Genomic DNA, 26618 nt, shown 5'->3' with positions numbered 1-26618 from the left:
CATCTGGTGTGAGCCCTTGGCACCTCAGTTTGGAGAGAGGGACACAAGCACAAGTTTGTTGTTCTGCTTTTTTTTTTTCTTTTAAAATGATAGAGCCTTGCAATCTGCTGATGTTCTGCAGGTGTCCAGAACCATTTTGTTTTCTTTCTTTCTTTTTTTCTTTTTTCTTTCTTTCTTTTTTTTTTTTAAAGGAGCTTCAGTAGGATTTTCTGCAATTGACCCATTCATTCTTGGGGCCTGTTTTGACCTAAGCAGTAGTGAGCTCTAAACTATGTAGAGAACCCTCCCTTGGTTTTCTCACGCTTCCTGTCTTCTGTAAGTTTAAGTGGCCTCTCTCAGTCTACCCCATCTTACCAGCAAGTTCCCATTTTTTCCCACCCCCTGCTATGAAAAATACTAAGTTCTGGATCAAAACCAATTTAGGACTCAATACAACCTATCATCAGGCCTCAAGTATACTCTCTGAATCTTGTTCCCTGGACATCTATCCCCTCTTTTTCCTTCAGAAACCTCCTAAGTATGACACTAGTTTCCTATCTTTTCCCAAGATATTGCTGCCAATTTCCAGCTTTGTTGCCAGTCTTGGACACTGGAAGGAAAGCCTTAAACCTCTCTATGCATTAGCATCAGACAGTGAGCGGCTGGACCAGCATATGCTCAGTTGCATCAGAGGCTCAGTTGCCTCTTTCTGTTTATGGCCATCTACCTCCCGAACACCTTTAACAGAGGAGCAACTTCAGAAATGCTAAATAATCACAGATTAACTGGTTGTTGTAGAAGGCTGGCAAAGCCCAGGTCTCCTGGCTCTGTTATGGTCTTGCGTAAGAAATGCAGAATTGGTATCAAAACTGTAATGGCCTGAGGGAGCATCCAGTAACAGCGTGCGGGAATTGCAGTAGTCTCATGACTGAATCCCAGTTCCCTTTTGAGCATCAGTTAGCACAAAGCATATGTGCTGGACAAATGCAGATTATTTCCACTATGTGCATCTTGTTCAAGACACTGTATTTGAAATTGAACATTGGAAACAAATCAAACTCTAGGAAATTGAGTTTCTAGTCCAACATCGTACTTATTTCTAGTTTATTTTCCTGTAGGAAACCTGAAAGGACAACAGAGAGGAAAGCACACTTTGAGGAAGGTTGCAATAGACAAATGGGACCAGCGTGGTAGTGCTCAGGCCAAGCCGCAGCAGACAAAAGGATCTCGCAGGTGCACTGAAGCTCTTCTGAACACCGCTCCGCAGGAAGAAATCCGGCCACGCAGCACAGCTCACCGCCTGCCCAAGCCCGGGCTCGCCAGGACGGCCCGCAAAGCCGGGCCTCTCCGGTGCATCCCGCTCCCCCAGCACCGCGCCGCGGCCCTTGAGGGCGGCTGCTCGAGGCGGGGAGGCAGCGCCGCCTCCCGCCGGGAGGACATTTCCCCTCGCCCGCTCCGGGGCCACGCACCCCGCATGACTGGCAGCGACAGGGCGGCTACAGGGGGGCGGCGAGGCTCGGCGGCGGCTCGGCGCCTCCCCGCTCCGCACCGGCTGTGGACGGCAGGGAGCTCCCGCCGCGCCCGGCCCCGGCGAACCCGCTCCTCCCGGCCCCAGCACCGTCTCCTCCGGCCGCCGCTTGAGAAGCGGCGAGCAGCGAGGGGCGGGGCGCAGCCGGCCCCGGCCCCGCCCACCGGGGGGCGGGGCTTCTCTCCTTTGCGCCATGATGAACAAATGACCTCGCGGGGAATGAAATTTAAGTTCCACCGTGGGGAGAGAGTTCTCTGCTTCGAGCCCGACCCTACCAAGGCCAAAGTGCTCTATGATGCCAAGGTGACCGCCGCGCGCGCGCCCACCCCCCTTCCCCTCCCGGCCGCCCGCCAGCGGCGAGGCGCGCAGGGCAGGAAGAGCGCACGGGGAGGCGGGGTCGGCGCGGAGCCCGGCCCGCGGCCGTTGCTGCCGTTAGCGCGGGGCGTTGCGCGTGCCCGGAGTCGCTCCCCTTCCGGGCGCGCGGGCAGGGGGGAGCGGCTCCCCGGCGGCGGCGGCTGCTGCGGACCCGGAGGGGTGGGGGGGGAGGCGGCCCCTCACCAGCACTTGTTGCGGCAGAGGGACGCCGGCCCCAGGGAGGCTGGAAGGGAGGAGGCGGCGCGGGAGCTGCCGCCGTCACGGGGCTGGGAGACAAAGGGAGGCGCCGCCCGGCCGCCGCGGGGAAGGGGCCCGCGGCCCCCCGCCCCCTCCCCGCCGGCCCCTTCCTCCCGCCGGCCGCGGCGCCGTCCCAGCGTTGCCTCGTCCGCGGTGGCCGGGCCGGGCGGCCACTGCGCTGCCACTGCGCGCCGCTTCCGCGCCTCCCCCTTCCACTGCACCGCCGTCAGCGCTCCCCGAGTGTGTCAGCCCGGCCCTCCGCCGGGGCTCGCCTCTGTTTCGCCCCCCTCCACCTGCCCCCGGGGTGGGGTCGGCGTGGCGGCCGTGCCCCTCGCCCCGACTGCGGCGTGGTGCTGGCGGCCGCGGAGCGCCTCGCCGTGTGGCGCTGGGGAGCGCTGCCGAGGCGTCCCGCTGCCCGGGCGACAAAGAGCGGTGAGAACTGCGGCTGCTGGGGACGTGCTCTCGCCTCAGGTAGAGAGCGGAGCGGCCGAGGGGCTTTGGAAGTGTCAGACTCAGTGCCTGCCTCCCACCCCATCGCTGGCGAAGTAATTCCGAAAGCTTGTTTTCTTCCCTTCGCTTTTGTAGGTAGCTTGGTTTCTTCCCCCTTCCTGGTGTTCCCTCTGCTGTTCAGAGGGGTTTGAATGGTACTGAGGGTACAGGAGGGTGTGCAGAAATAATGTAGTCAGTGCTGGACTGTAAGTGTTGGGTCAGAGGTCATTGACTCAGTTGTGCCTGGTTTATAATTGTAATTGTAGACCTTTAGGCAAATATAATGCTGCTTTTGGGTACTAGCAGGGCACCATTGAAGTAATTTTTCAGTCTTAAATGTTCCCTACCTAACTTGCAAGCAGAGTTCTCTTCAGTTACTGTGAATGATGAAGAATAACAGGGCAAGTGGATTCCCCCCTCCCCCCCCAAGATTCTTGTTGCAAGTTTGCTAGTGGTATAGGTCAGTGTTTTCAAGCTTCTTTGAGGATCAGGAACGCCTCCTTTTCTTCCTCTAATATTTTTGAGCCCTTTTGTTAGAACATGTATCCCTACATTTGGACCACTCCAACCTGCAGTACCATAATTACCAGCCCTAGAGCTAACATGGGTGCAAAAATTAATAGTGCCTTTTCTTCTCTACTTTTAAATACTCCAAGCTCCAGCAAAGCTGTCCTTAGCTTGATCAGGGTTGATAGTTCTTAAATTCTGGACTCCACTTCCAAGTTATACCCTCATGTAGCCTAACTGCTGGCTGTACCTTGAGATACATGGCCTTGGTACAAAGTCATTTCAGGTGCCACCAGTACTATTCCTTTGTAATTACTAGTCTTGATACTCTTCTCGGTGATCCCTCTGAAATATCTTTCTCTTGAGCTGCAGCTCCTTTCAGACTTTTTTTTTTTTTTGGACATTGACTCTCCTTCCTGGGAAGAGGAGGGAAAGCGACGGTAATATATGTGTGTCTTTCCGCTGGGTGAGAGATCCTGCCTCAAAAGTTGGCCAGAAAATGCCACTAGCAAGAATCATGGTTATTGCTTCTGCTTATGCTCATCCTTGTTCAGTCAAAACAAGCTTTTGTCTGCTGGGGAAGAGGATATTACATGGGTGAAAAGAAAAAAACAAATGCTCAGATATTCACAAAACATTTTAATGTTTCATGGCTAAATGCAGTGTTGTTCAAAAGAGCAGTGCTTTTGAGGTTTATATATAGCATTACATTGTTTTCTGCTTTTTAGGATGTGAAGAGAGAGCGAGCAAAGGAGAACGTGTTACTTGCCCAGCTACAGTTTATCTGCATATCCATATTGTGATTCTACATTGTTTTGCAGCGCTCTGTCTTGAAAGCATTGGAAATTTGAGCACAGGACAAGGGCGGTTAATTAGTCCTCAATTTTTCAAGTCCTCTATTTAAAAAAAAAAAAAAAACTAGCAACTTCTTTGGCCATTGAGTATAATCCATATCTTCTGTTCATATCGTTGTTCACTGGCAGAATTTTAGGAGTATTTCTTTCACGTAAATAAACATTTCTTTTTTTTCCACATGTTTAAATTCCCTAAATGCTGGAAAGTTCGCTTTCTTCCAAGCTTTTTAATATATGGTATTCAATTTTTTTTCAGATTGTTGATATTGTTGTTGGAAAAGATGAGAAAGGCAGAAAGATTCCAGAATATCTGATCCATTTTAATGGTTGGAACAGAAGGTAAGCACCTATATGCAGTTTTAATTCTTCCATTTTATTCTGCAAAGAAAAGATTAAACAGGAAATCAGAGGACTTCGTTAAAATCATGCCTATGTGAGTATTTTGGTTTTGTGAATGCCTTTAATATACCTACTCATGTTGACACATTGGTTTTTATCCATAAATTTTGATGGTTCAGTTTTCATAGCTGGAAGTTTAAATTTTGTACGATATTTGTCATAACTGTGGCTCAAACTGTTTAAACTATTATTTGGGCTCCTAGGTTCCCATTAATAAAAACAAGGAATTAGAAACTTAAATATTTTGTTAAGTCTGTGTCTAAGTTGTTTAATTATCGAGGTCAGTAGCTGAATGCAATCTCTGACCATGCTAAGTCAAAAATTGAGAGCTTTGTAAAGTTATCTTGAGATTTGAAGCCATAAAAATACAAAAGATTGCAAGCCTTGTGATACAACTGTAAATGTTAGTTCTGACAGATAATTGATTAAAACAGTACTTTACTGGTGAATTAATATACATTACACCTACAATCATCAGTGGAGTATATTCTTAACTGTTAACAATTTTCTTTTGACCTTCTACTAGCTGGGATAGATGGGCAGCTGAAGATCATGTTCTTCGTGATACAGACGAAAATCGCAGATTACAGCGTAAATTGGCACGGAAGGCTGTGGCTCGCATGTAAGAAACCCTTTGATATCAAGGATTCATTTTCAGATTCAAACAGTTACATTTAGGTGCCTACAAGTGAGTTTGATCTCTAAGCTCACACTGTAAATGGTAGATATCAACAGTCAGTGTATTATAGGGAGCTACTTTTATTATAGTGAAGTAGATATCTATATCTATATGTTAAAGTACTCTCCAAAGGAGTAACACATTTAATAACTACACACTATTCTTAACTAGTGCTGCAAAATGAATTTGTATTGGATCTACATCTTCCCAAAGAAATGTACTTGAAAATAACTTAAGAAAACCTGAAGTAATTTTCAGCCAAAGGCACTAATCTAATATTTGTTGGCCATGGCTTGAGGATCTGGCTTAAGAACAGGAGTATGATGTAATCTGCAGACATTAAGGTATTCACTCTCAAATAAGCATTGTCCAAATTGTTACAACATTAATAAAAATAACCACAAACATGCATTTCCTGCGCATTTTCACGTAATGTCATTAGCTAGGATAAACAAATAATGTTAGCTAATTTAAGTGAACCATTTTACCTTCTATAGGAGAAGAAAGGGAAGAAAGAAGAGACGTTGCAGGTTGCCTGGTGTCGACTCTGTATTAAAAAGCCTTCCTGCTGAGGAAAATGACGAGAGTAGTGAAAACTGTGAGCTTGTTTTCATTCTTTGTGATAACTGACATGATGTCTTTAATTTCTTAAGCTAGAGATATAGTGACTGCTGTAACTTGCTATTAGGTTTATACAGGAGTATCATGGTCCTGTTTGAAGTACACTGAGGCAGTTATACAAAGAGTGAACGTACTTTGTTTCAGACTACTGAACTTATTCCTGTGCTATTTCTTTTTCATGCTTCAGAGGCTTTCAGTTTTCCATGTTGCCTCCACTCAACTAGTCTAATCAGTGACTTTGGAGCTTAATGCTGCTTTGTTTAGTGTAATATTGCCAAGTGCAAGGTTTTTCTTATTTGGTGATAGGAAACAAGATATTTTTCCTGCTAATGTATCTATGTATATTTTGAAGCAGTAAGTTTTTTCCCAGTCTCCCTGGAAGGTGTCTCTCTTGTCAGCTGACTATTGTTGCTGATTTCACTCTTAAGCCACCTTTTTTGTTTTATAGTATTTGTCTTTGCACTTTGAAAGCCAGAAGGAAGATTGGCATTTAACTGGTGTTCTGGTAACTGGTGCTGCACAAATCCAGATCTCCTCACTGAATGATTAATACATTAATCCCCTATTCACAACTGAAGTCCAATTAAAAATTGGGAAGATCTGTTGGTATTCAGAAATCTAGAGAGTTTTCTAGAGTGAGTGTTTTTTTCAATTGGAAGGGGTACAACAATCCTTCCTGTCAGCTTTTCTTGTTTTACATATTTAAAAAGTTTGTGTGCTGTCAATATAATTTGCATGTTTAATGATGATGAATAATTTTAAGTAAATATAACAAGTTGGTTACCTTTTGAATTTAGGCCTGTAATTGTTTGGTCTAAACCTCTGCAATGTAATATGTGAGATAAATATGTAAAATATCTCTTTTATACAGCTATAAGTAGTTCTTCTTCTGATGACAGTGATGATGGAACAGATGAAGAAATAAAAAGTGAAGAAAGTGACATTGAAGAGAGGACCGAAATGGTATATTCATGAACTCTTTAACAATATTTAAGACTGTTTGAAACTCTGGAAAAATTGAAATGGCAGAAGTATAGGCCACAACGTATATTGTATTCCAGTATATGGCTGGAATCAACATGCATATTTGATAATTTAAGTACTTGCTATAACTGAGGTTTTGAAAACTATATAAGATGTTCTATTCCTGTAGAATTCTTTGATATTAATTCAAAATTACAAATTTGTTCATTTTCCTCTCTTTCTACACATGAGACTTAATAACAAAGTATTACCCATATTTATGGGTGCTGTAAAACTTTGCTAGTCTGGTCAGGCTGGGCAAATCCTAATAGCAAGGAGGATCTTTGTGGGTTTTGAAGTTATCTTACTGTGAAGAAGACCTCAGCTCTGATCTTTAATTGGAATTTGGAAGATACTTGACTTTTTTTTTTTTAATGCAATAACAAAATACAGCAGAAAACAGTTGCTCTTGAAGGTCTATGAAATCTAAGTACTAAGGTGTGGTTGAGCTGAAGTAGCAGAACAAATTTCTACTTGTTCTTTTGTGTTAAATACTTCAGCAAATGGCAAATAAATAGTTTTAAAATCTGAATTTGCAGATGATTTGAAAGCAATATTGTTAAATTGCTTACAGTAAGACTACTGTTTAAGTAAATATTTACTGTCCTGTAAAAAATAAATGTTTATTTTTGTTTCATTGTTACAGCCTGTTTTGACTATTGAAGCTCTTTCATTGTTATTAATAAGCACAGCCAATATTGTTTTTGTGGTCTGTTGTAGAAAGAAGAACAAGACAGTCACACAAAAAGGGACATGGAAGAAAGAGCAATAAGCATAGAAATTCCTGAAGTCTTGAAAAAGAAGCTTGAAGAAGACTGTTACTATATTAACAGAAGGAAACGGGTATGAAATAGGAGCTATGAAATGAATACGCATAGAGGTGTCAAAAACAGGCCTTGCATACAACAACTGCTTTTTTTTCTTTTGTTTTAAACTTTAGTGCAAAGGTGATCTTAGAGTATAAGGAAGAAAAATGAGTTAAGAGCATAGGGAGCAGTCTTCTCTATAGCTAAAACATTGAGTTCTCCTTGCGTTTAAGGATGTGAACATCTCAGTACTTAATTATGTTTTAGAGTGCAGGCTGTTCTTTAAAGCTTGAAATATAGTAAGCTAGTCAACCTGACCATGTTTTTGTTTCTCTAGGTGTTTATAAAGGATTGATCAAGAATGTAATTTAAGGATTGACTTAATCACTTCTGAAGCAAATTGATTCAATAGAGATTTATTCAATAAACTAGTCACTACATTAGAAGCTCATGTTTGTTTTGATTAGATTGTGTTTCTTTTTCAGCTGGTGAAGCTTCCTTGTCAGACAAATATAATAACCATCCTGGAGTCATATGTGAAACATTTTGCTATTAATGCTGCGTTTTCAGCCAACGAAAGATCTCGGCACCATCAAATGACTCCACATGCCAATATGAACCTTCATTATGTGCCACCAGAGAAGAAGTAAGTAATCTTTAGTCCAGCACTGTTGTCACAAGAAAATGAATTTCTTTCAGGTGCAATTTTTCAAGGCTGTTCAGTTCTGTGAACTCATACTTTGCTCTATTTCTGTGTATAGGGCTTAAAATATTTGATAAATATGTAAAGTACAATAATAGCAACAATTTGTGTATTGGCGAGAGGGTCCCTATAATCTAAAAAGGATATTGCTTTTACATGTTTTTACATGTTTACCTTTTCGTCACTTAAGTTTCTGTAAATATTGTGACCTGTTTTGGAAGAACATGTTGCTTCTGACTGTATTAAGAATTTATTTTGAGCATTGAAAGATTTCTGATATGAGAATTCCCCTGTTGAAATAAACCTTGAATACATTCAGTTCATACTTTTTTTATAAAGAATAAATATTTATATGAGCACTTAAAGTAGAGAACTCCAGCTGGAGGTGTGTTTTTTATGGCAAATGATCTTAAATTCTACAGTCAATATGTAGGGAAACTGAATGTGTTCAGTAGCACCTATCTTGTTAATTAAAAACCTTTTTTATTGCATCTTAGTTGCTGTTTTGTAAATTGAACTGTGTAGTCTTTCAGTGCTACAAATGGAGGGTCTGTTAATTCAGCCTATGTGGCTGCAGTCTGAGTTTTATGTAAAGATTCTGAATAATAGACAAGATTGCTCTTTATCTAAATCTATGTTGGGTTGCAATCTTATATTTTATAGAAAATAAGTTGTAATTTCTGTTACCACATTCTACTTCAGTTTTTCCCAATTATGCCTTGTAATATCTTGATTTGTGCAAATGTTTCAGTTTATATTGATGTCACTTGTTATATTAATGATACTTTCCTTTTTTGTAGTATAATCTCCCAAACAATACATTGGATGAGACATCAGAAATATGCACAGATAATCACATGCATATCATCCTTTTAGACGGAGTATATTTATGTGATTTTTACAATAAAGAAGGTGTTTTATTAGGGGAAGATGCTTATAATTTTGGTGATGGGACTATGGATAGGAGAGTTAGCTGTGACCACTATATTGTATTGCCATTACTGCTTTCACACAGAAGGTAGTTGCCCTTCTTAGATATGATGGAATTTCTGCATATGTTGTTCCTCTAACGCAATTTAGATTAAAAAAACCCCAAACAACTAGCAACAGTTTAAGCAGCTATAAAGGGAGGCATGGATTTTTCTAATTTAAGTCATTTTAGCAGAATCAGATTCATGCTACTATACACATATATGCAATTGAGATTTAAGGTGAATGTCTTCATAGAGGTGATAAGGAGTTGGTTGTGGGCTGGACTCAGCATTGTTAGGTTTGCTTGGAACAGCACATTTTCCCACCACCTAACTCCGTGAGCCTTTTACAGAAGCCTAAAACAGAAATTCCTAGTAGCTTCTAAGTGTGGTGCTTTAGTTACCAGGAATAGGCTAGTGGAATCTGATCTCTTTCATTGTATACATATCTAATTTTGTTGATTCACTGGAGAGCTCTTAAGTACAGCTTAAATTGCACCTTGTCTGCTATAGATCATTTTCTGCATATGGCATTTAGACAGAAATTCAAGCTGTTGAATATTTGTTTTCTGTCAGGTGACGCTTTCCTTTTTTTGACAATCGTAAACCTGGAAAACCAAAATAATGCTTCCATGAAAAACTCCTGATTCACTCTGTTTCCTACAATAAAGTGAACGTTACTAATCTGGTAAACAGTAATAAAACAGAACAATGGTATGATTTTTGTTTGAGCTTATTAAGGAAACACTTATTTCTATTCATTTGAAGTTGTCAGCAACAATCACTATCTCTTAAATATGCTTTTAATTGCTTATGATTGCATATTGGTGAAATCAGAGCATATAATAGTTAATAGATTAATCTGTCTTTAAGGGGAATTTCCCACAGTCACACTGAAAAATGTTAACATGCAGCTTTGAACTTCATAATCTAAGAACAGATCTTTTTTTCCCTCTTTTTCTTCCCTTTGCTAGTGTTGAGCTATGTAAAGAGATGGTGGATGGGCTGCGAATAACCTTTGACTTCACACTTCCGTTGATTTTGCTCTATCCTTATGAACAAGCCCAATTTAAGAAGGTGACTTCATCAAAATTCTTTCTTCCAATCAAAGAAAATTCAACAAACACTAACAGGTAGGTTGGGTATAATTAGTTTAATATCACTTATCTCATGTGGAAAATGCAATTGAACATGATTATATATTTAGAGTAAGAAGCAATTTACAGAAAGGTTTAACATTTTATAAACATTTCATTTGTGAGTTAACCAGATAAAAGAGAGGGTACAAATGAGAGGGTGGAGTTATGTTGTAACTTTCTGAAAAGGATTGAAATGTAAATTGATGTCATTAATTTTTAAATTTGAAAATAAGCAAACGTCTGTACTGTACTAAAAGGTTTCCTCAATTTTTCCAGTTCTTGGGAGGAGACTAATTCAAACAAGTATTTAACAAGATCTGTGAAACTAGAATGATCTGTTTTGGGGGCAGAACCCTGAACTTCTCACTTTTGTAAAGTAGACTTTATTTCCTAGAAATCAGGAGGAGCTTTCCCCGAGTCCTCCTCTTCTGAATCCACCAACACCTCAGTCAACAGACAGCCAGCCTACGACAGGGGAGCCAGCCACACCAAAAAGACGTAAAGCTGAACCTGAAATTTTACAGTCACTGAGACGTTCTACGCGCCATACCTCTAACTGTGATAGGTTATCGGAAAGTAGTGCTTCCCCGCAACCTAAACGGCGGCATCTTGAGACTCCAGCTTCTATGCCAAAGCTCTTCTTGCACCTGGAAAAAAGTGGGTTTTGATATTAAAATTGTTACTGTAAACAACATTCTAAGTTCTGTGTGTGTTGGGTTTCTTGTTTATTTTTTTTAAACCTGTATGAATTGTGAACTGAATGATTGAAATGGGCACTCGTTACTTTGTATCAACTATTTATCTCTGGAATTTTACACCCAAGGGAGAAACAGTTTTCTCAGTTTGCCTGTACTGTAATTCTCAGCAGAAGTCAGGGAGCTGCTTTTCTGTGAGCCTGCTTTTGGATGGCATTTTTTAAATGTCTGTGTTAAAGACTAAATGTTTTAGCAGCAGGCCTTGGTTATGTTTAATGGTTTACAGTTGCATAAAACAAGTTCTTAAATAATGTATTTCTAACTTCTTGTTTTATTTTTGCTTCCCTTTTAAGAAACCCCTGTCCATAGTGGATCATCTTCACCTATCACTTTGACTCCTAGCAAAGAGGGGAGTGCAGTTTTCACTGGCTTTGAAGGTAGAAGAAACAATGAGTTGAATGAGGTAACAGCTTTTATGTTACTGTGCTAGACCTCAGTTGGGCTATGTAAGAAAAGATGTTGCTTATATTACTTCATATGCTTAGTGGTTAATTCATCTCTGATTATGAAGTTCTGTACAGACTAAGTTACTTATGATGCTGTAATGATTTCGTAACCAGAATTTTCATGTTTTGTATCCAGGTTTTGTCCTGGAAACTGATGCCAGAGAACTATCCACCAAGTGATCAACCACCACCTCCTTCATATATCTATGGGTCTCAGCATTTGCTACGAATGTTTGGTAAACAGATGTAAAACCCTGTGGTGAATCAAAATTGCTTTAATTGTTTTAATTTCTTTTCATTTAAAGTCTCTGTTTCTGTGGTTTTTCTATTTGTACTTTTTTGCATTTAGTTTTACTTTTGGAAAAATGTACACTTAAAGATCTGTTTAAAATTCTTAGCTGAGTTTGAGAACAGTATCCTATCTTTTATCGGCTCTGTAAGCCTTCATTAAAAAGCAAGCAAGCCTTACTTGCAGTGCACTATCAAACATCAATAAACTGAACAGCATTAACTTTCTTAGCGTGTTTCTTACGGGCAGTAAGGTTTTGAACAATTGTTAACTTGCAAAGAAAAGCGGAGGCTGCAGTGGAATTTATGTACTCTTTTCTATGTAGTGGATAAAAGTAACTAGAAATTGCTTTTAAAAGAACGGGCATAAACACTTATTTTTCTTTTTTACAGTAAAGCTACCAGAAATATTGGGGAAGATGTGCTTTCCTGACAAAAACCTAAAGGCTTTAGTAAAACACTTCGAAATGTTTCTGAGGTAATTTGACACAATCTACCACAGCAGTGATTGCATTGTTACATAGTTCTGTGTTCTGGAATGGCATGGGATTTTTTAGTAAGATATTCATTTTATATAACTACAAGAATATGATAAAGCTAGTAAGATAAAATGTTAAGAATAGGCTGCTTGTGTAATTCAAATTGAAAGGAAGCTGCACCCTGTTAGAATGGCATGTCTGACTTGGCTAAGCAGCATATTTTATAGAAATTTAAACTGCACTGTTATTTTTGAGAGCAGAATCTGAGAGTATTGATGTTGCACGGATATTAGTGGAGGAAAAAACTTGTTTTTTAGAGCCTTTTGTTAATGGTGTTAGTTTTATAAAGAAAAATTGTAAGTTGTCCTAGTTAAGCTTTAAACCAAAGGGCTACTCTCTTACAGTGACTTGTAGAGACACCCAAATTATTTCTGACCACACTAGTGCTACAGCTGGAAGCAGTACAGTCATGTTTGAACCAGGATCAGCTTTTGTTATTCAGGTACTCTGCTTTAGTATCCCTGTATGACATTGCAGTGCTAGTTCAAATAGTTAACATGGTGTTGTATTGTGTAGTGTCAACATAGCCGAAAGTAAGTTTGCCAAGAAAAACTTCTAGAAAAGCAATGTTGTAATTGGTATAGATCTGGAACAAATGTGCAAATTCTATTAGTTTTGGTCAAATCATAGTAGTAATGTACTGAAGAATCGTGTGGCACTATCCCTGTTAGAAATCGAGAGCGACGGATGAAAACTTTAAACTGCTGTAACAGTTTATAGAAAGTAAGTCTCAAATGTTTAAGGTTTCCGCAAAACAAATTTCCTCTTGAAGCATGTCATTTTTACATTTTACTCATTAATTTTCTTTGTTTCTATTTTGTCAGACCATTAATATTCAAAATGTTCTTGTCAGTTAAGTGTGACAGCATTAGCACTTACTGTTGAAAACCAGAAACTGGTTATTTTTGCTTGGAGTGAATGTTATTTAGGATGCTTAAGTCACTGTGGATCAATCAGTTATTTATCAGACCTCTCTTGCCCTTTCAGGTTCTTTTGCGTTGGTCAGAGCATGTCTTAACTCTTGACTGCCTCAAATGCAGTTTCTTTATACCCAGTTTCGGATGGGTTGAAGTGGAGAGGGATAGGAGGAAACATGGCTTCTTCTCCCCCCTCACCCCCCCCCCCCCCCCCATACAAGTAGGGAAATGATCAAACTAAAGTTCTTACTGATAGTATTTGTATTGGTCTTATGTTTCCATCTGTCTATCTTGTTGAAATATGTATTCATCTATAAATGGAAATCAAAAGTCGGTGAGTGTCTCAACATCGGCATGTTAGGTCAGATAGAACTGAGCTTTTGAAGCAAATCTCCCACTAGTTCCCATGCTTTGCCTTATCTTGCAGAGTGGACTCAGAGTATGTGAGTGGGATTTCTTTTGAGTAACACTTAACTGGAAAAGTGCTCCAGTGCTAAGAGACATTCAGTCCTTAAGACCAGACTAGAACTAAACCAGAACTAATACCCTCTCCCTGCCCCCAGCAAGTATAGTGTGGATATTGTGTAGCTGGTACAATGGTTTTTGTGTATAGATCAATTCCTCTTGCGCTGTACTAATTGCTATTATACACACAGCTATTGTCTTTTATCCAACTGTTGAAGTTAGAGCAGACAAGCAATGGCACATCAGTATTGCATCTCAAAATGCAATGAAGTCTTGACACACTCTCTGCTCTTTGATTAGGAGTCTTTAATCTTATTGCATCTGGTTGCTGCTGAGTTTTAAACAAAAATTTTTTGAGGGCTGTGTTTTTTTTTTTCTTTTTTCCTTCAAGTGCTTTAAGCCAATGTCGTGTTTGTTTTGCTGATGCTGTTTTTAGGGTTTATTTTCTAGGCTGAAGTCATAATTTCTGTAGTTTTGTCAGAGCTTGTTGTCAGATCGGGCAGCTTTTTCAAGAGGCTTCTCATTTACAGTTACTACTGTGGAAAGCATTCAGTCTTCTGTAGCTTTGTCACAAATATTCTTTGTAGACTAGTTTCCTTACCAGATACGGTACTGCATATTTAAATAGTGGACACAGAAACCAATGCAACTTAATATATTTTTATTCAACTACTATTCAGGATTTTAGGACATCTTTCATTTGGATTTTTCTTTCTCTGTTCCATATGCTATTGAAAGTGCTCAGACAACTACATTTTCTAGAAACTTGTTCAGACTTCATCACAGAAATACTTCTATACTCTGTTTCTTATCACAAGAGAATTTGAGGCTGGGGTGACATTTTGCACTAGTTTTTTCCTCACAAATTTTGCATTCTCTTCTCCTTTTTGGGAATGAAAGAATTAGTGGGTGTTTATTAAGAAATCTTCTATCCTCAGTTCTGTTCTGACTTACCTTTGAAAGGTAAGAACTGTCTTACACAGTCTGTATGCATTAAATAGCAGACAGTTTATTGAGAGTAACTCGCTGAAGGAAATTATGCAGTTTGGAGTGACAAGCTGAAGTCCTTTTTCTCTCTCTCTGTATACATGTATTTTTTCTTTCTAATAGCAAAAAAGGGATTGAAGCTCTCTATTCACATTAATAACACTGTTTCTGAATCGTCTTTCTATTCTAGCTAGAATAGACCAAGCATAAGCAGTTTATCTTTTTTAAAATAAAACTTTGATGTGGTACACATAGCTGATTTAGTTTTGGCAGAGATACTGATCTAATTTTGAACTTGGACTTATGATTATACAGCTTAAATTTTACAGTTTCATTTAACATTTGCACTATTAGTCTCTTGTGGGCTGAGAAACTGAGACTTATTTAATATACCACTTTGTCTGGAAGCTTGTTTTATTGAGTTTACTCAGTACTTGATAGATGCATTAAATTCACTTTGGGTAATATTCTTCAGTCATGACTCAGATTGCTGCAAGACATGATTGATCTCAAATTTCCAGACAGCATATTTTTTTGAGGCATGTGAAATACATCTTTGACTTTCATATTAAATTAAAGCTTTACCATTTGTGCCTAGTGCAGCATTCTACAAGTGTGCATAATAAGAATATCTTCATAGGGAAAACAAAAAGAAGTCAGTCTTTTTATGAAGAAATTTTTATTACAGAATTTGCAGAACTAAACAATTATTTTTTCAACTTACAAAACTCTTAGTCTTCACTTAAAACGAATTGTTTAGTTCTGAAATAATTCAGAACACCAGTAGAAAAATAATAGTCTGAAATGGAATTTAGTGGCCAACTTGCCATTTGGTTTCACTGAATCTGACTTACAGTTTGAATTTAGTCTTCAGGAGCAAGCAGTGGAAGTTGGCACAATAGCTATTCTTGGTCAGTGTCTTTCAACCAGTAATTTTTACTAACTAAAGGCACCTGATTAAATCTTCCTTCCAGTTACTAGTTTTTGGTGTAGAGCAAGTATTGCCTTTTAACCAATTGCGTAATTTCAGCCATATTTCTAATAAAATGCTGTATGTGCTATATTATATATTACTACTTTGTACTGTGAGGCATTTAGCATGTCTCCAGATGCTGTTTCTGTAATGGGACGTGATCGGTAAGAAAGTGTCACTTCTTGTTTTCCTTTTTCCATTGATTTGAACATAACCTTAACTGGGAAAACTCTCTCAGGGTTAAGGAAGTCACTTCTCAGGACTGTTGACCAATAAGAGATACTTAGGGTTATTACATAATCTGTTTATGATTCTTAGGTCAATCTTCAATGAGGTAATTTTGGTTAACATAGCCTGCATATATTTAAAAAAAGGAGGAAAAAAAACCATACCCCACTTTACAGCCCTTCAGAAAGTCATAGCTATTTCTTTATTCTGGAATAGAGAAGAATGGAAAAAATGATCAGTTGTGTTCCTAAAATGTTGCTTTTAGAAATTTCTAGTACACTTATCCTGGTGTGGCCAACATGTAGCTTTTCAGATCACAGAAAAGTACATTCTTAATGGTCAAAGACTTGTGTTTTGTTAAAACCCACTAACATTTCCAACTGAGTATACCTATAAGTTGGTTCTTTCATTCTGATTCTGAGAAGTTTTATTTCTGGTATTTTATAACCTGCTTGTATCTATTGTGCCAGTCTGCTCCATGGGTCGAAAAGTGTTTTAACGCTGCATTGTGTATTTTTCTTGGGAGGGAACCAGATCAGTATGTGACCAAAATACAGAAGGCTGTGATGATAAAATGTGGATTAAAAAGATGACAAGTTGTTTGAAGTAGCCTTAAGAAATAGATCCTCTGGTTTCAATAGCTTAACATTTTTGAGTGTGGTAATTTTATTACACCTAATTGCAGTGGTGAATTATGACCACTAGTCTGTGCTAATATGCAATTAATGAGAGGTTATTAGTGACTTTCTGAGAATGAGGAGGTGGAACATTCTGCATGGTGAGTGGAGTAGCAGGAAGCATCTTTACGTAAATGTGTTTGCTACTGAATTTCAGCTTATTCTGACTTAATCAGCTGTCATGTTGCAAAATTGTTAAAAATGACCATTTGAAAGCTCACAAGGAACCTGATACTACTGCTCTTTCTTCTCATATTAAACAGCACTTTTCTGTTTGCCTCTCTTAATTTTGGGATTAACCTGTTAGTTGACAAAGCCTACCTGTGCAGTACACAGTTATGATATACTAGAAAACTTTACTGAATTGGGGCTTAAATATGACAGAATCAAGGTTCTGAGATTGATAGTCATATACAGGTTTAAAAGAAATTCCTTACTTTCTCCTAGCTCGAAATTCCTTACTTTCTCCTAGCTCGAAATTCCTTACTTTCTCCTAGCTCGAAATTCCTTACTTTCTCCTAGCTCGAAATTCCTTACTTTCTCCTAGCTCGAAATTCCTTACTTTCTCCTAGCTCGAAATTCCTTACTTTCTCCTAGCTCGAAATTCCTTACTTTCTCCTAGCTCTAATGCTTTAAAACACTTTTGCAAGGAAGGAATTCTACTTGTGCAGTGAATATATGTTCCTTATTTCAGACCAAGACTTAACCTTTGCATCACTGAGTGGATAGAGAGGTAACTGCTATTTTAGTTCCTTTCAAGTGTTTGGCATGTTTAAATGCTTCTTAGCCCATGAGTGCCTGAGCACAATGAGAAGCTATAGGTTATTTCAGTAGGTTTTCATTCTGCCTCCTTTGGTGTGTGGAATCTGCACGTCTCCTCTCCTTGACTAAGGTTTGATTGCTTTGCCAAAAACTATCTCTTGGGAACTGTACCATGTGCGCTGCTACTTTTTCTTTTGTTTACTCGATCACAAAGTGCCCGTGTATTTGAATGAGGAGCATATTCCTAATCATAATACCATGGGTTTCAGTTGCTCACTAAAATGAGAGCATGTCCAAAATATTATAAGCATGTTATGGCATCTTTTTTAGAAGCTGGATCAAGAATTGATTCTGGGATCTGGGCTGGCCTTGCTGAGAGTGGATATTTGTCCCTAAGACCCACCAAGAATTCCACTGTTGAGTCTTGCAGGACTGTTTTCCTAAAAGGTCTGCTAGGAGTTGCTATTTTTAATTTTCACTAATGTAGTCTTATCCGAAATGTTTAGGTTGGCAGCTTGGCATTTTCGTTGTTCTCTGCAGTTGCTCTTCAAAGGCTGGAGAGAATGATCTCACTGTTTCTGTATGTGGATGACTGACAAGAGTCCAGTCAACAGGATAGATCTTTTGGTTTCTTTGGCATGATTCTTGGAAAAACTGGATATCAACGTAAACATCTGGAATTTTTCTTCTTGTTCTGTTGCCTCCATTGCAGTTATGATGAGCCTTGTTGGTGAGTTCTTGCCCTGAACCAGCTTCCAGGTGGAGACTTGCCCAGCCATTGCTGGGGGCAGATGTTCGCATGTACATTTTTGTGAAGCTGTACCTCTTAGGCTTGAAATACTGATTATTTATTTTTAGTAGTAGTCTCTGAGAGGAGACAGGTCTTTCATCTGTAAATGACAATTTTGATGAGGTCACCCATCGTGTCAGGACCCATTGTACTCTTTCAGCCAGTTTCTTAGGGAGATTATTACAGTTGCCTTTCAAACAGCGGCTAGCCCTGGCCACTGATCTCATTGGAGCATCTGCTTACTTTCTAGAATTCAGGGCTGTGATGAAAGCATGCAAGGTGTTACCACCTTGGAAATGTTTCCTTTTCTGCATATTCTCACACTTTCACAGCTGAGGCTGTCCTTAAAATTCAGGTTTTCTTTTCTTCATAATGTTCATGCCTTTCAGGCAGTCCCTGAGACTGTTCATGTGGCAGCTGACATGCAGAAGAGTAGTTATCTTCATGTAGAGACTGTTCAAGTAATGGGTTGTGTTCAGGCTGCCAAGACAAGGACTCTTTCACTACCAGTTGATGCTGTTGGAGCACATGTGAATTCAGTGACCTTGTTGAGAAATGTCTGTTCCTGACACACATGCCAGACTGCCTTGTAATGTGGATGACAATACAGTTCTGTGCCTCTTTTTTTGGTAGATCTGCCTGTGTAACTCACAGCCAGACAGTAGTATATTTGTGAGGCTATTGCTTGAAGTCAGCTGAGGTAAGCTTGCTTATGGACTGCTACTTGAAGATAAGAACTCTGTAATTCTTCAAACTAGGTGGCCCATGTTTCCCTGTTTCCTGTCTCCATCCCTTCTTAGTCCTTCCTGAAGTGTTGTGTTGCCTTTCTACAAATCTGCAGTAGAGGTAGGGAAATGAAATTTTAATAGGCGCGTTGTGCCATGTACCTCTTATGTTCTGAACAAGAGGATGAACCATGTGTTCTTTATCTGGATGCTCATGATGAGAAAAAAGTGTGCAGTCTTATATCAGGTTGTGTGTGTGGACTGTCTGCATCAAAGCAGTTGATTACTGGTAAACAGTCTCTTTTTCCTAAAAGAAAAACTGTATGTCTAAGCACAAGCTCTGTGAAAAGCATAGAAGTGTAGAAGGCAATAATGCAACAGATAACTGAATTTTAAAGTGAGGAGTAATGGAAATTTGAGTAGTTAAGTAGCAGCATGTTTTCTGATCTATAGCAGAACATTGACTCTGCTTGCTAAATAAGGAAGTGCAGCAACCTCTGTTTTTAAATCTTGGCTCACAGCTTGCAGTTAGTGTAATGGATCTCTTTGTGCTATTTCAGCTTTTCCAGAAGCAAAGCATTAGTGAAATATCCAATGCCAAAGAGTCATGTGAGACTCCTAATATTTCTGTGCCAACTTCCTGCATGGAAGCAGTTTGAAGTAGAAAGTAGCTTTGGCAGGGCTGCTGCTTTTTGCACACAGGTAGACAAGGGATTGGGACAGAAGCTGACCAGGCTTTTCTTCCTTCTTGTTTCCTTCGCCTTCTTGAGTGAAAGTAATCTGAACCTTCTAAATATACTGGGTGCTTTGCCTTTCATAACTGTTATGTTATGAGCAAAGAGGAGTACATCTTAGTGCACACAGTCTGGCTTCTCTTTTTCTGAGCTGTAGCTGTCATGAGCATCTGTTTAAAATTTTTCATCTTTACCAGCTGTCACTTTAGCTTGTACCAAACTGCCATTTACAACTGATGACCTTAAGCCAAAGTCAGGAAATTGTAACAAAGAAAATAAACATGTTTCCTGTTATATCATTTTAAAACACTTGGAAACTTCAGCTAAATGGATGTCCTCTACAGGTTCCTTTGTTTTGTTGATGTTGGTTTTAAACATCCCCATATGATCTAGCACTTGATACTGTCTTTTAGACAGTGTTATCTAATGACATGAGGAATTTGATCACCACCTGTAGTCTGCATGCACTCACTCTCTTAAAGTCGGAATGTTTTTTTAATGAAGGACTTCTATTAATTAAATCCTGTTTGTGGCTCACTTTAATTTTACACAATCTGAGTATGTTAGAAGTTAGACTCAAGTCGGTTAAGTTTAGGCCTTATCACACTTGATTCATACCAACCCCAGATGATCTAGAAAGTGATTTATAGCTAACTACAGTGGGACTTGATGACTCAGGTACGTCATTCACTTCTAAGTTGCTATAATTTCAGTACTTTTTTGAGTAGTTTTTGTAGAGTAAAATATGTATGCAGTGCACATGAATGACATCGTTTTGTAAAAACTAAGAGGACTGGATTTTATATGGATTGGTTTTGTATCTGTATAAATCATTTTCTAAGAAGTTTCTCTATCTCATGAAGTAAGCATTTCTATAAAGTCTTAGACTGATTTTTATGCCCTGGTAAGCCTAAGATTTAGGTGGTGAATGGTGTTAATGACTGAGGCTAGTAACTCGCTGAAGTGGTATTGTTCATACAGTGTATTAATAAAATCTTGGTGTCTCTAATCTAGATATGACATTTTTTGTTCAAGAAAAATATTTTTTTGAAGTTTATTAAGAATAAACTTTAAACTAATCTAGATTCACTGCATAGTCTCTTACACAGATGTCTCTTCAAGGGAAAAATGTTTCACTTCTGGTTTAATTTAAGTAAATGCCTTTATTTCTGCAAAGAGAAAGCTGATATAATATAGCTGTAACATTAAATACAAATTTTTGACTTAGCAGAATAATTTTCAGAGAAATTTTTTTGAACGTGATCTCAAAAGATTAATTACATAGTCCTTTTTGCTTTGTGCTATTTTAACATAAACAAAATTGGCAGCTGCTGTTGGAACCAATGAGAAACTAGCATAGTGTGAGTATTTTCAAACAAAAAAAGCTGCTGAAGTACTTCACACACTTAGGATTTTGTGGATGAGGACTGTATTGAACTTCGACTTTTACTTAGCTCTTACACATTTATTATGATAACTCATGTAGTGTCAGTTTTTGGCAGAGCCAGTTGGATCCTTCTCTTAAATACAAGAGTATCTTTCTTCCTTTTGGCAGTACCTGCCTCAGTTGAATATTGCCAGAAATCAGGTACTTCTAATTAGGTCTTGTTATAGCTCATGTAATGGAGCTTTCTCTGCTTAATTCTCTAGGTTTAAAATTAAAAACAAACTGCCATTTGATTTTCCAGAAGCATATTGTTTGCTCAGCCAGTTCACCTGTGGGTCTTGAATCCGACATGTTCAACATCAGAAACTATGCTAGGTTCTGCTACATTGTTAATTACTGAAAGTAACTTCTGTGAAATGAACAAGTTTGGAGGAAGCTGACAAAGTGCCTTTTAAATGAAAGTGGTGGCACACTGAAGAGTTGATCTATGCTAAAAAGCTTGTGTTTCCTACTGCTCTCAATTTTTACTAGAATTAGTAATATATAATCAGTTACTCCACTTTAGCACTTGTCTGATACTTATGTTTCATACAAGGGTTGTAGAAAAAGCACCTTTTTCATTCATTTGCATTTTTGTTCTGTAACACTTCCGTATGAACTCTCAACAACTAATATTCTTGCTTAAATTTAGATTGCCATATATATATATATATATATATATGTATACATATATATACATATATATATATATATATAGAGAGAGAGAGAGAGAGAATTTTGTTGATATTTTTTGATGCCTTGGATTTCTTAAGATCAAAGGACATGTCTGGTTAAGGAAGTGTGGCTGAGAATGAAGTTGGAGAAACACAGTATGGTTTTAATCCACTCAGCTGTGCAATTCTTCTTTTCCAACTCAGACCTTCTATGTCTAAAGTATTGGTTATACAAAACTGACTAGCATTTAGCTTCTAATAGGTCATCTCCATAGTCAGTGACTCTTGACAGAGAGCAGATCCTGCAAGAATGTCATGAATGGGCATGTGCATAGGCATATGAAAGGACAAATCATACAGCTTTACTTACCTTAAAAGATAGGGTTAGCTTAATAGTTACTGGCCATGTGATAAGACACTGACATGCTGATAACTTAAATTCCTTTTTTAAATGCAAGTGAAAATAGTATACTGAGTTCATGACTACGTCAGAGAAGTTGCTTTTATTCAGTATTTTTCTTTTGCTAGCTCTTTACACTCTTTTTCTGCCTCTAGCTTTTACTCATGTTTGTGGGATTGAGCAAAACTTTTCATACTGTTTGAATTTGAGAATGATAGGGGAAGGCTGTTTCTCAATATGCAAAGCTAGTAAAAAATGATGTGTCATTTTTGTATGCCCAACTTCAAAGTATAATAATTCTTAATTTGAAGTCTATGCTTTTGCTGAGCTTAAATTGATTTTAAAATGGCTTCTTTTAAATGTTTTTTTTCTTGTGTATGTGTTTTCTTTTCAGGTTTTTAGCAGAATACCATGATGATTTCTTTCCAGAATCTGCTTATGTAGCTGCATGTGAAGCCTACTACAGTACTAAAAATCCTCGGGCTATCTACTGAAGCTCTGAACGAAGATTAGATCTTACTATACGTAGCCCATGATTTGCCACGTAGCTACAAGATGAAGATGAAAAAGGAATTGAAACAACTTTTGGTGTTGAGGAAATAGGGGAATCTTCTGTGGTGGTTGGATTATTTAAAAGGAATGGAGAACTTTTTTGGAGATGTGTGTAGACTGCATTCTGAATTGCTTAGGCATTAAATGCAACTTCAACTCCAGATGAACAAAGAAGCCTTGTTCTGACTTCTAATGCATAGGACTGCATAGAACTATTAAAGGAAGGGAGGCAAAAGCAGATGCATTAGCAACAGGACTTTTACATGAAGATAGTACATCATGCTGGGTTTCATATTAGCTTGACCTCTCTAGCCTGAAAAATCAGACCATCGCCACAGTTACAAGAGAATGCATAACTGGCGTCTCCTGGATTTTGTTTCCCACAAATTGCACTTCATTTTGTGAAACCGCCATGATGGAAGAGATAGCTTATTGTAAAGGATTTTTTGGGCTGTTTGGCTAGCATGACATCTGCCTCAAGAATGGCTTTGTTGCTTGAATGACAGATGTGTTGCTTACTTTGTGTTTTGCAAAGATGCCTATACACTTTCCATGATAAGGCTGTCATAGTTCCAAGAAGAGCATACCTTGCCAGTGGTCTAGCATTACATGGCTGAAAATGATTTCCAGAGCCATTATTAAAGAACGGATTTCTACAAGTAAGCAGAGTGTCAAAGTGATGGTAATTTAACTGGCAAATATTTCTTAATAAAGTACACAGTGGCTGCTGTTTAAATGTATAATTTTGGCTGTCTAAAATGTTTGTTCCTGATTAATATTTTGAAGAGTAATTGCTGACTGTTCATAGAATGAGAGGCAGGAGCACTGATAATACAGGGAGGGAAGTCCTTTCTGTATCATTGTCCTCTGCAGACTTAAAGAATGTCTCCGCAGACATTTTTAGGCACTTGAGCTCTGAAATTTGGAATTCACTTAACTGAATTCATAGCATTTTGACAATGCATTCAGTAGTAAAAATTAATCGAAATACAATTATTTGTCTCTGATTTCATCAAAATCTTGTCAGTGATGCAGAACTCTGGGCTTCAGAATTCTGTTATCTAAAGATAGACATGGAGATTTTAAATGGTGGGCAGAGAACAGAACTCAAGGCTCCAAATCATAGGCTAGTGCATTTAATCACTCTCCTTTCTGGTTTGGAAAACCTCAATTAGAGCACCTACCTTTAATGCAGAACTTGAAACATTCCTCCTAGAGACTTGCAGAGTCTAGGTGTTATGACGAATCAACTTTCAGAAGTACATAACAAACTTTAGTCTATAAAGCCAAAGCAAATCTGAAGTCTGCTGTTGACAGTCAGTAGTCACTTTTCAGAGCATACTGGTATATTAAAGCCTTTGAACTGGAAGGATAAAGATTACCTTGGTTTTGGTAATGGTTGAAGAATGAATCTGTTTGACATGGGGCCAAGCAGATTTGGTGATCCTTACTTCTAAAGCTTCTCATTTAGTGGTAGTACTTTTTTTGTATTTGGGTAATACCAAAAAATTTTATGGGCTCTTTAGTCTTTCCTAAATTACAGAAGCTGTGAATCTCAGCAGAATCTGGATACTGCAAAATCCACATTGAGGGTGTGTTTTGTTTCTAGCTTTGGGCCCTAGTCTTTTAAAAACAAAACAGTCCATGGAAATACTAATTACTATCTAGTAGGACATCCACCATGGAATACTGCTTGAAACTGCATCCTTAATCCTTTCTGTTGCAGGAATGTCGCAATGTGTATAATACCTCAACTCTTTTGTTCCACTGTTGGTATCTATGAATACAAGGCAAGTTAGTAGCAGAGTTTAAACCTTGTTGTGTGACTGTTTAACAGTATAAAAATGACAGTTTCTGCATGCCATGGTTATTAGTGCTGTCAGTATTGCTTGGTTAATAGGTTGGGATGGTTCTCTCAACAGTTTAAAATCTGAAAGTCCAGTTAGTGACACTGTACTCTTGATGTGAACTTTCTTTTGGGGGGAGAGGGGGAAATGAATGGGGCTGCCAGTGGGTTAAATATTACAAACTATCTTGCTCTCATAACAACCAAGAAAACTTTTCTCCGAAGTACCACCTTTTTGCACTTTTCCCTACTGTCACTATTCTTTTACTACTTTCTTATTTTATACCTAACTTTATTTTAAGCTGAAGTAGTGCAAAAGGCTTGCAAGGGCTTTAACCAGATTGGGGAAGAGGGGAGTTTTCACTTATCTTGACAAAATTGTGTAGAGACTTGTCAGTTTATCCCTCAAAGTTTTGTAATTATCATACCTTTTGAATGGAGTATCCAAAGGTTCGTCTGGATAGGAGAAGCTTAATAGTATAATTAAATTGCTAGTGGTGTTCTTTAACTCCTTGAATGTCCCTGACTGAGACTTTTTGGTGGGATTCCTGTCCATCTGGACAGATGAAAGAGGTTTCTCCAGCCCAGTGTTTGTCATTCATTGGTCCCTGTTTGTAGAGCTACTTCTATCAGTGCTTCCTCACCTGATTGTCAAAATGACTCAGATTAGCTGAAGAAATTTGAAAAAACTGACTTAAGCAGGCTAGGGAGTGTTCACATGAGCAAGTTTGCCAGCAGACTTAAGAGACAGTGTCTTGCAGAGGAGGAGCTGAGCTGAGAAAGCAGTTTGGGCAGTAATGTTTTATGCTGGCATAGCTGTTCTGCATAATTCACATGTACTCTCATTCCAGATTTAAGGTTTTCTTGTTTGAGCATTTAAAGAAGTTATACTAGTATAATTATAGTGTATTATTTAAGATGGTAAATCTGTTCTCTACATGCACTTCCCTTCAAGAGTAGATATTTAACAAGCTAAAAGGCAGTTCAGCTGCTTCAACATGAAGTATGGTGTAGTGTCCTCAATGTAGCTAGCTGACCTTTTGTGGGAGAATCATCACAGAATAGGATTAAAAGCAGGTAATGCAATTAATGCGGTGTTTAGGAGTGCACTACTGCCTAGGTACCTGACATGGGTCTACGTGGATACTACTAATTCCAATACTTAGAAGTTGTTCATCAGTATTAGCTAGGATAGCTGAGTAGCATTACAATGTGCCACCAAGTATGAAATGGACTCTATCTGAAGTGCTCTCAGATTACCAAAGAACACAAAATAACTTCCAGTACTGTTCAGCTTTATTCCTAATTTTAGGCTTTACTTTTAAACCTATTATGCATCAAAAAAAATTATGCTGTTCTTTCATGTGCACCATCTGGAGTTAATGCATTGCATTTCATTTTGGTACTGTGTTGATGCATTTTTTCAAGTTCCATTGAATACTTCTGTTCCAAAGCTCAGGCTTCCACATACTCAGATGACCATTGCAGTTGTATCCAAGTGCTGTTTTAAATATGTTCCATGTGCCATTCAAATTATAGGCAATGTTATATGTTGGATTTCATTTTGCACTTGGTGTGGGCTAACAGCATTTATATGGTAAGCTGTCATGACTGAGCTGTTCAGTGTGAATTTGTCAAATGGTAATGCAGAATGACCTTTGAATTGTGTTCAGTCAAAAGAGAAAATAAAAGTCTTATTGGAAATAAAAAGCTGTTACTGCTTTTCATGTTTGCATCAAAAAAAATTTATCAAGACATTTAAAAAATACAGTGGGAGATTATTTGAGTTAAAAATCACATTAAACCCTTAATTTTTTGGAAATTATCCATTGCCCCACTGGTGTCTTAAGGGTCCCCCAAATTTATGTGTACTGGGTGGAATTGTAAGCCTCCTGGGGAGGAAAAAAGGTCACAGCATGTTTCCTTTACCTTAGTCCCAGATTAAATTGTGTATTATTGTGCTAGTAAATTGTACAAAAGCACAACAATGGCAGCTCTTGGACAGCCAGCCAGATCTGACCTTCTGGCCTGGTGCATGTTTGTTTGCTTTTAACTTCTTGATCTATTAACAGAGCTAATGAGGCAAGCATGCAGTTCAGAGTGCATAAAGTCTACCTACAAAGC

At 38.6% G+C, this 26618-nt stretch overlaps 1 protein-coding gene across 4 annotated transcripts; it reads left to right on the top strand.

The window, feature by feature from the left end:
* Window positions 1-1083: 1083 nt before the first annotated feature.
* MSL3 (MSL complex subunit 3) lies at window positions 1084-26204 on the top strand. Of its 4 annotated transcripts, none has more exons than XM_026117085.2 (13): window positions 1084-1810; window positions 4226-4308; window positions 4895-4990; window positions 5545-5645; window positions 6540-6631; window positions 7412-7534; window positions 7983-8143; window positions 10146-10304; window positions 10705-10967; window positions 11359-11468; window positions 11648-11747; window positions 12193-12277; window positions 12683-12753. In XM_026117085.2, exons 1-13 carry the CDS (start codon window positions 1454-1456, stop codon window positions 12690-12692), a joined length of 1740 nt encoding a protein of 579 aa, XP_025972870.1. In that variant the 5' UTR covers window positions 1084-1453; the 3' UTR covers window positions 12693-12753. The 4 variants fall into 4 exon arrangements, with proteins under 4 accessions (XP_025972870.1, XP_025972861.1, XP_025972886.1 ...); XM_026117076.2 differs by lacking the exon at window positions 12683-12753 and adding an exon at window positions 22491-26204 and having other exon boundaries at window positions 1409-1810; XM_026117101.2 differs by lacking the exons at window positions 1084-1810; window positions 12683-12753 and adding exons at window positions 1935-2590; window positions 22491-26204.
* Window positions 26205-26618: the final 414 nt, after the last annotated feature.

Source organism: Dromaius novaehollandiae, chromosome 1 (assembly GCF_036370855.1).
Source record: "Dromaius novaehollandiae isolate bDroNov1 chromosome 1, bDroNov1.hap1, whole genome shotgun sequence".
NCBI lineage: Eukaryota > Metazoa > Chordata > Aves > Casuariiformes > Dromaiidae > Dromaius > Dromaius novaehollandiae.
This window is presented reverse-complemented; position numbering and strand designations above follow the sequence as displayed.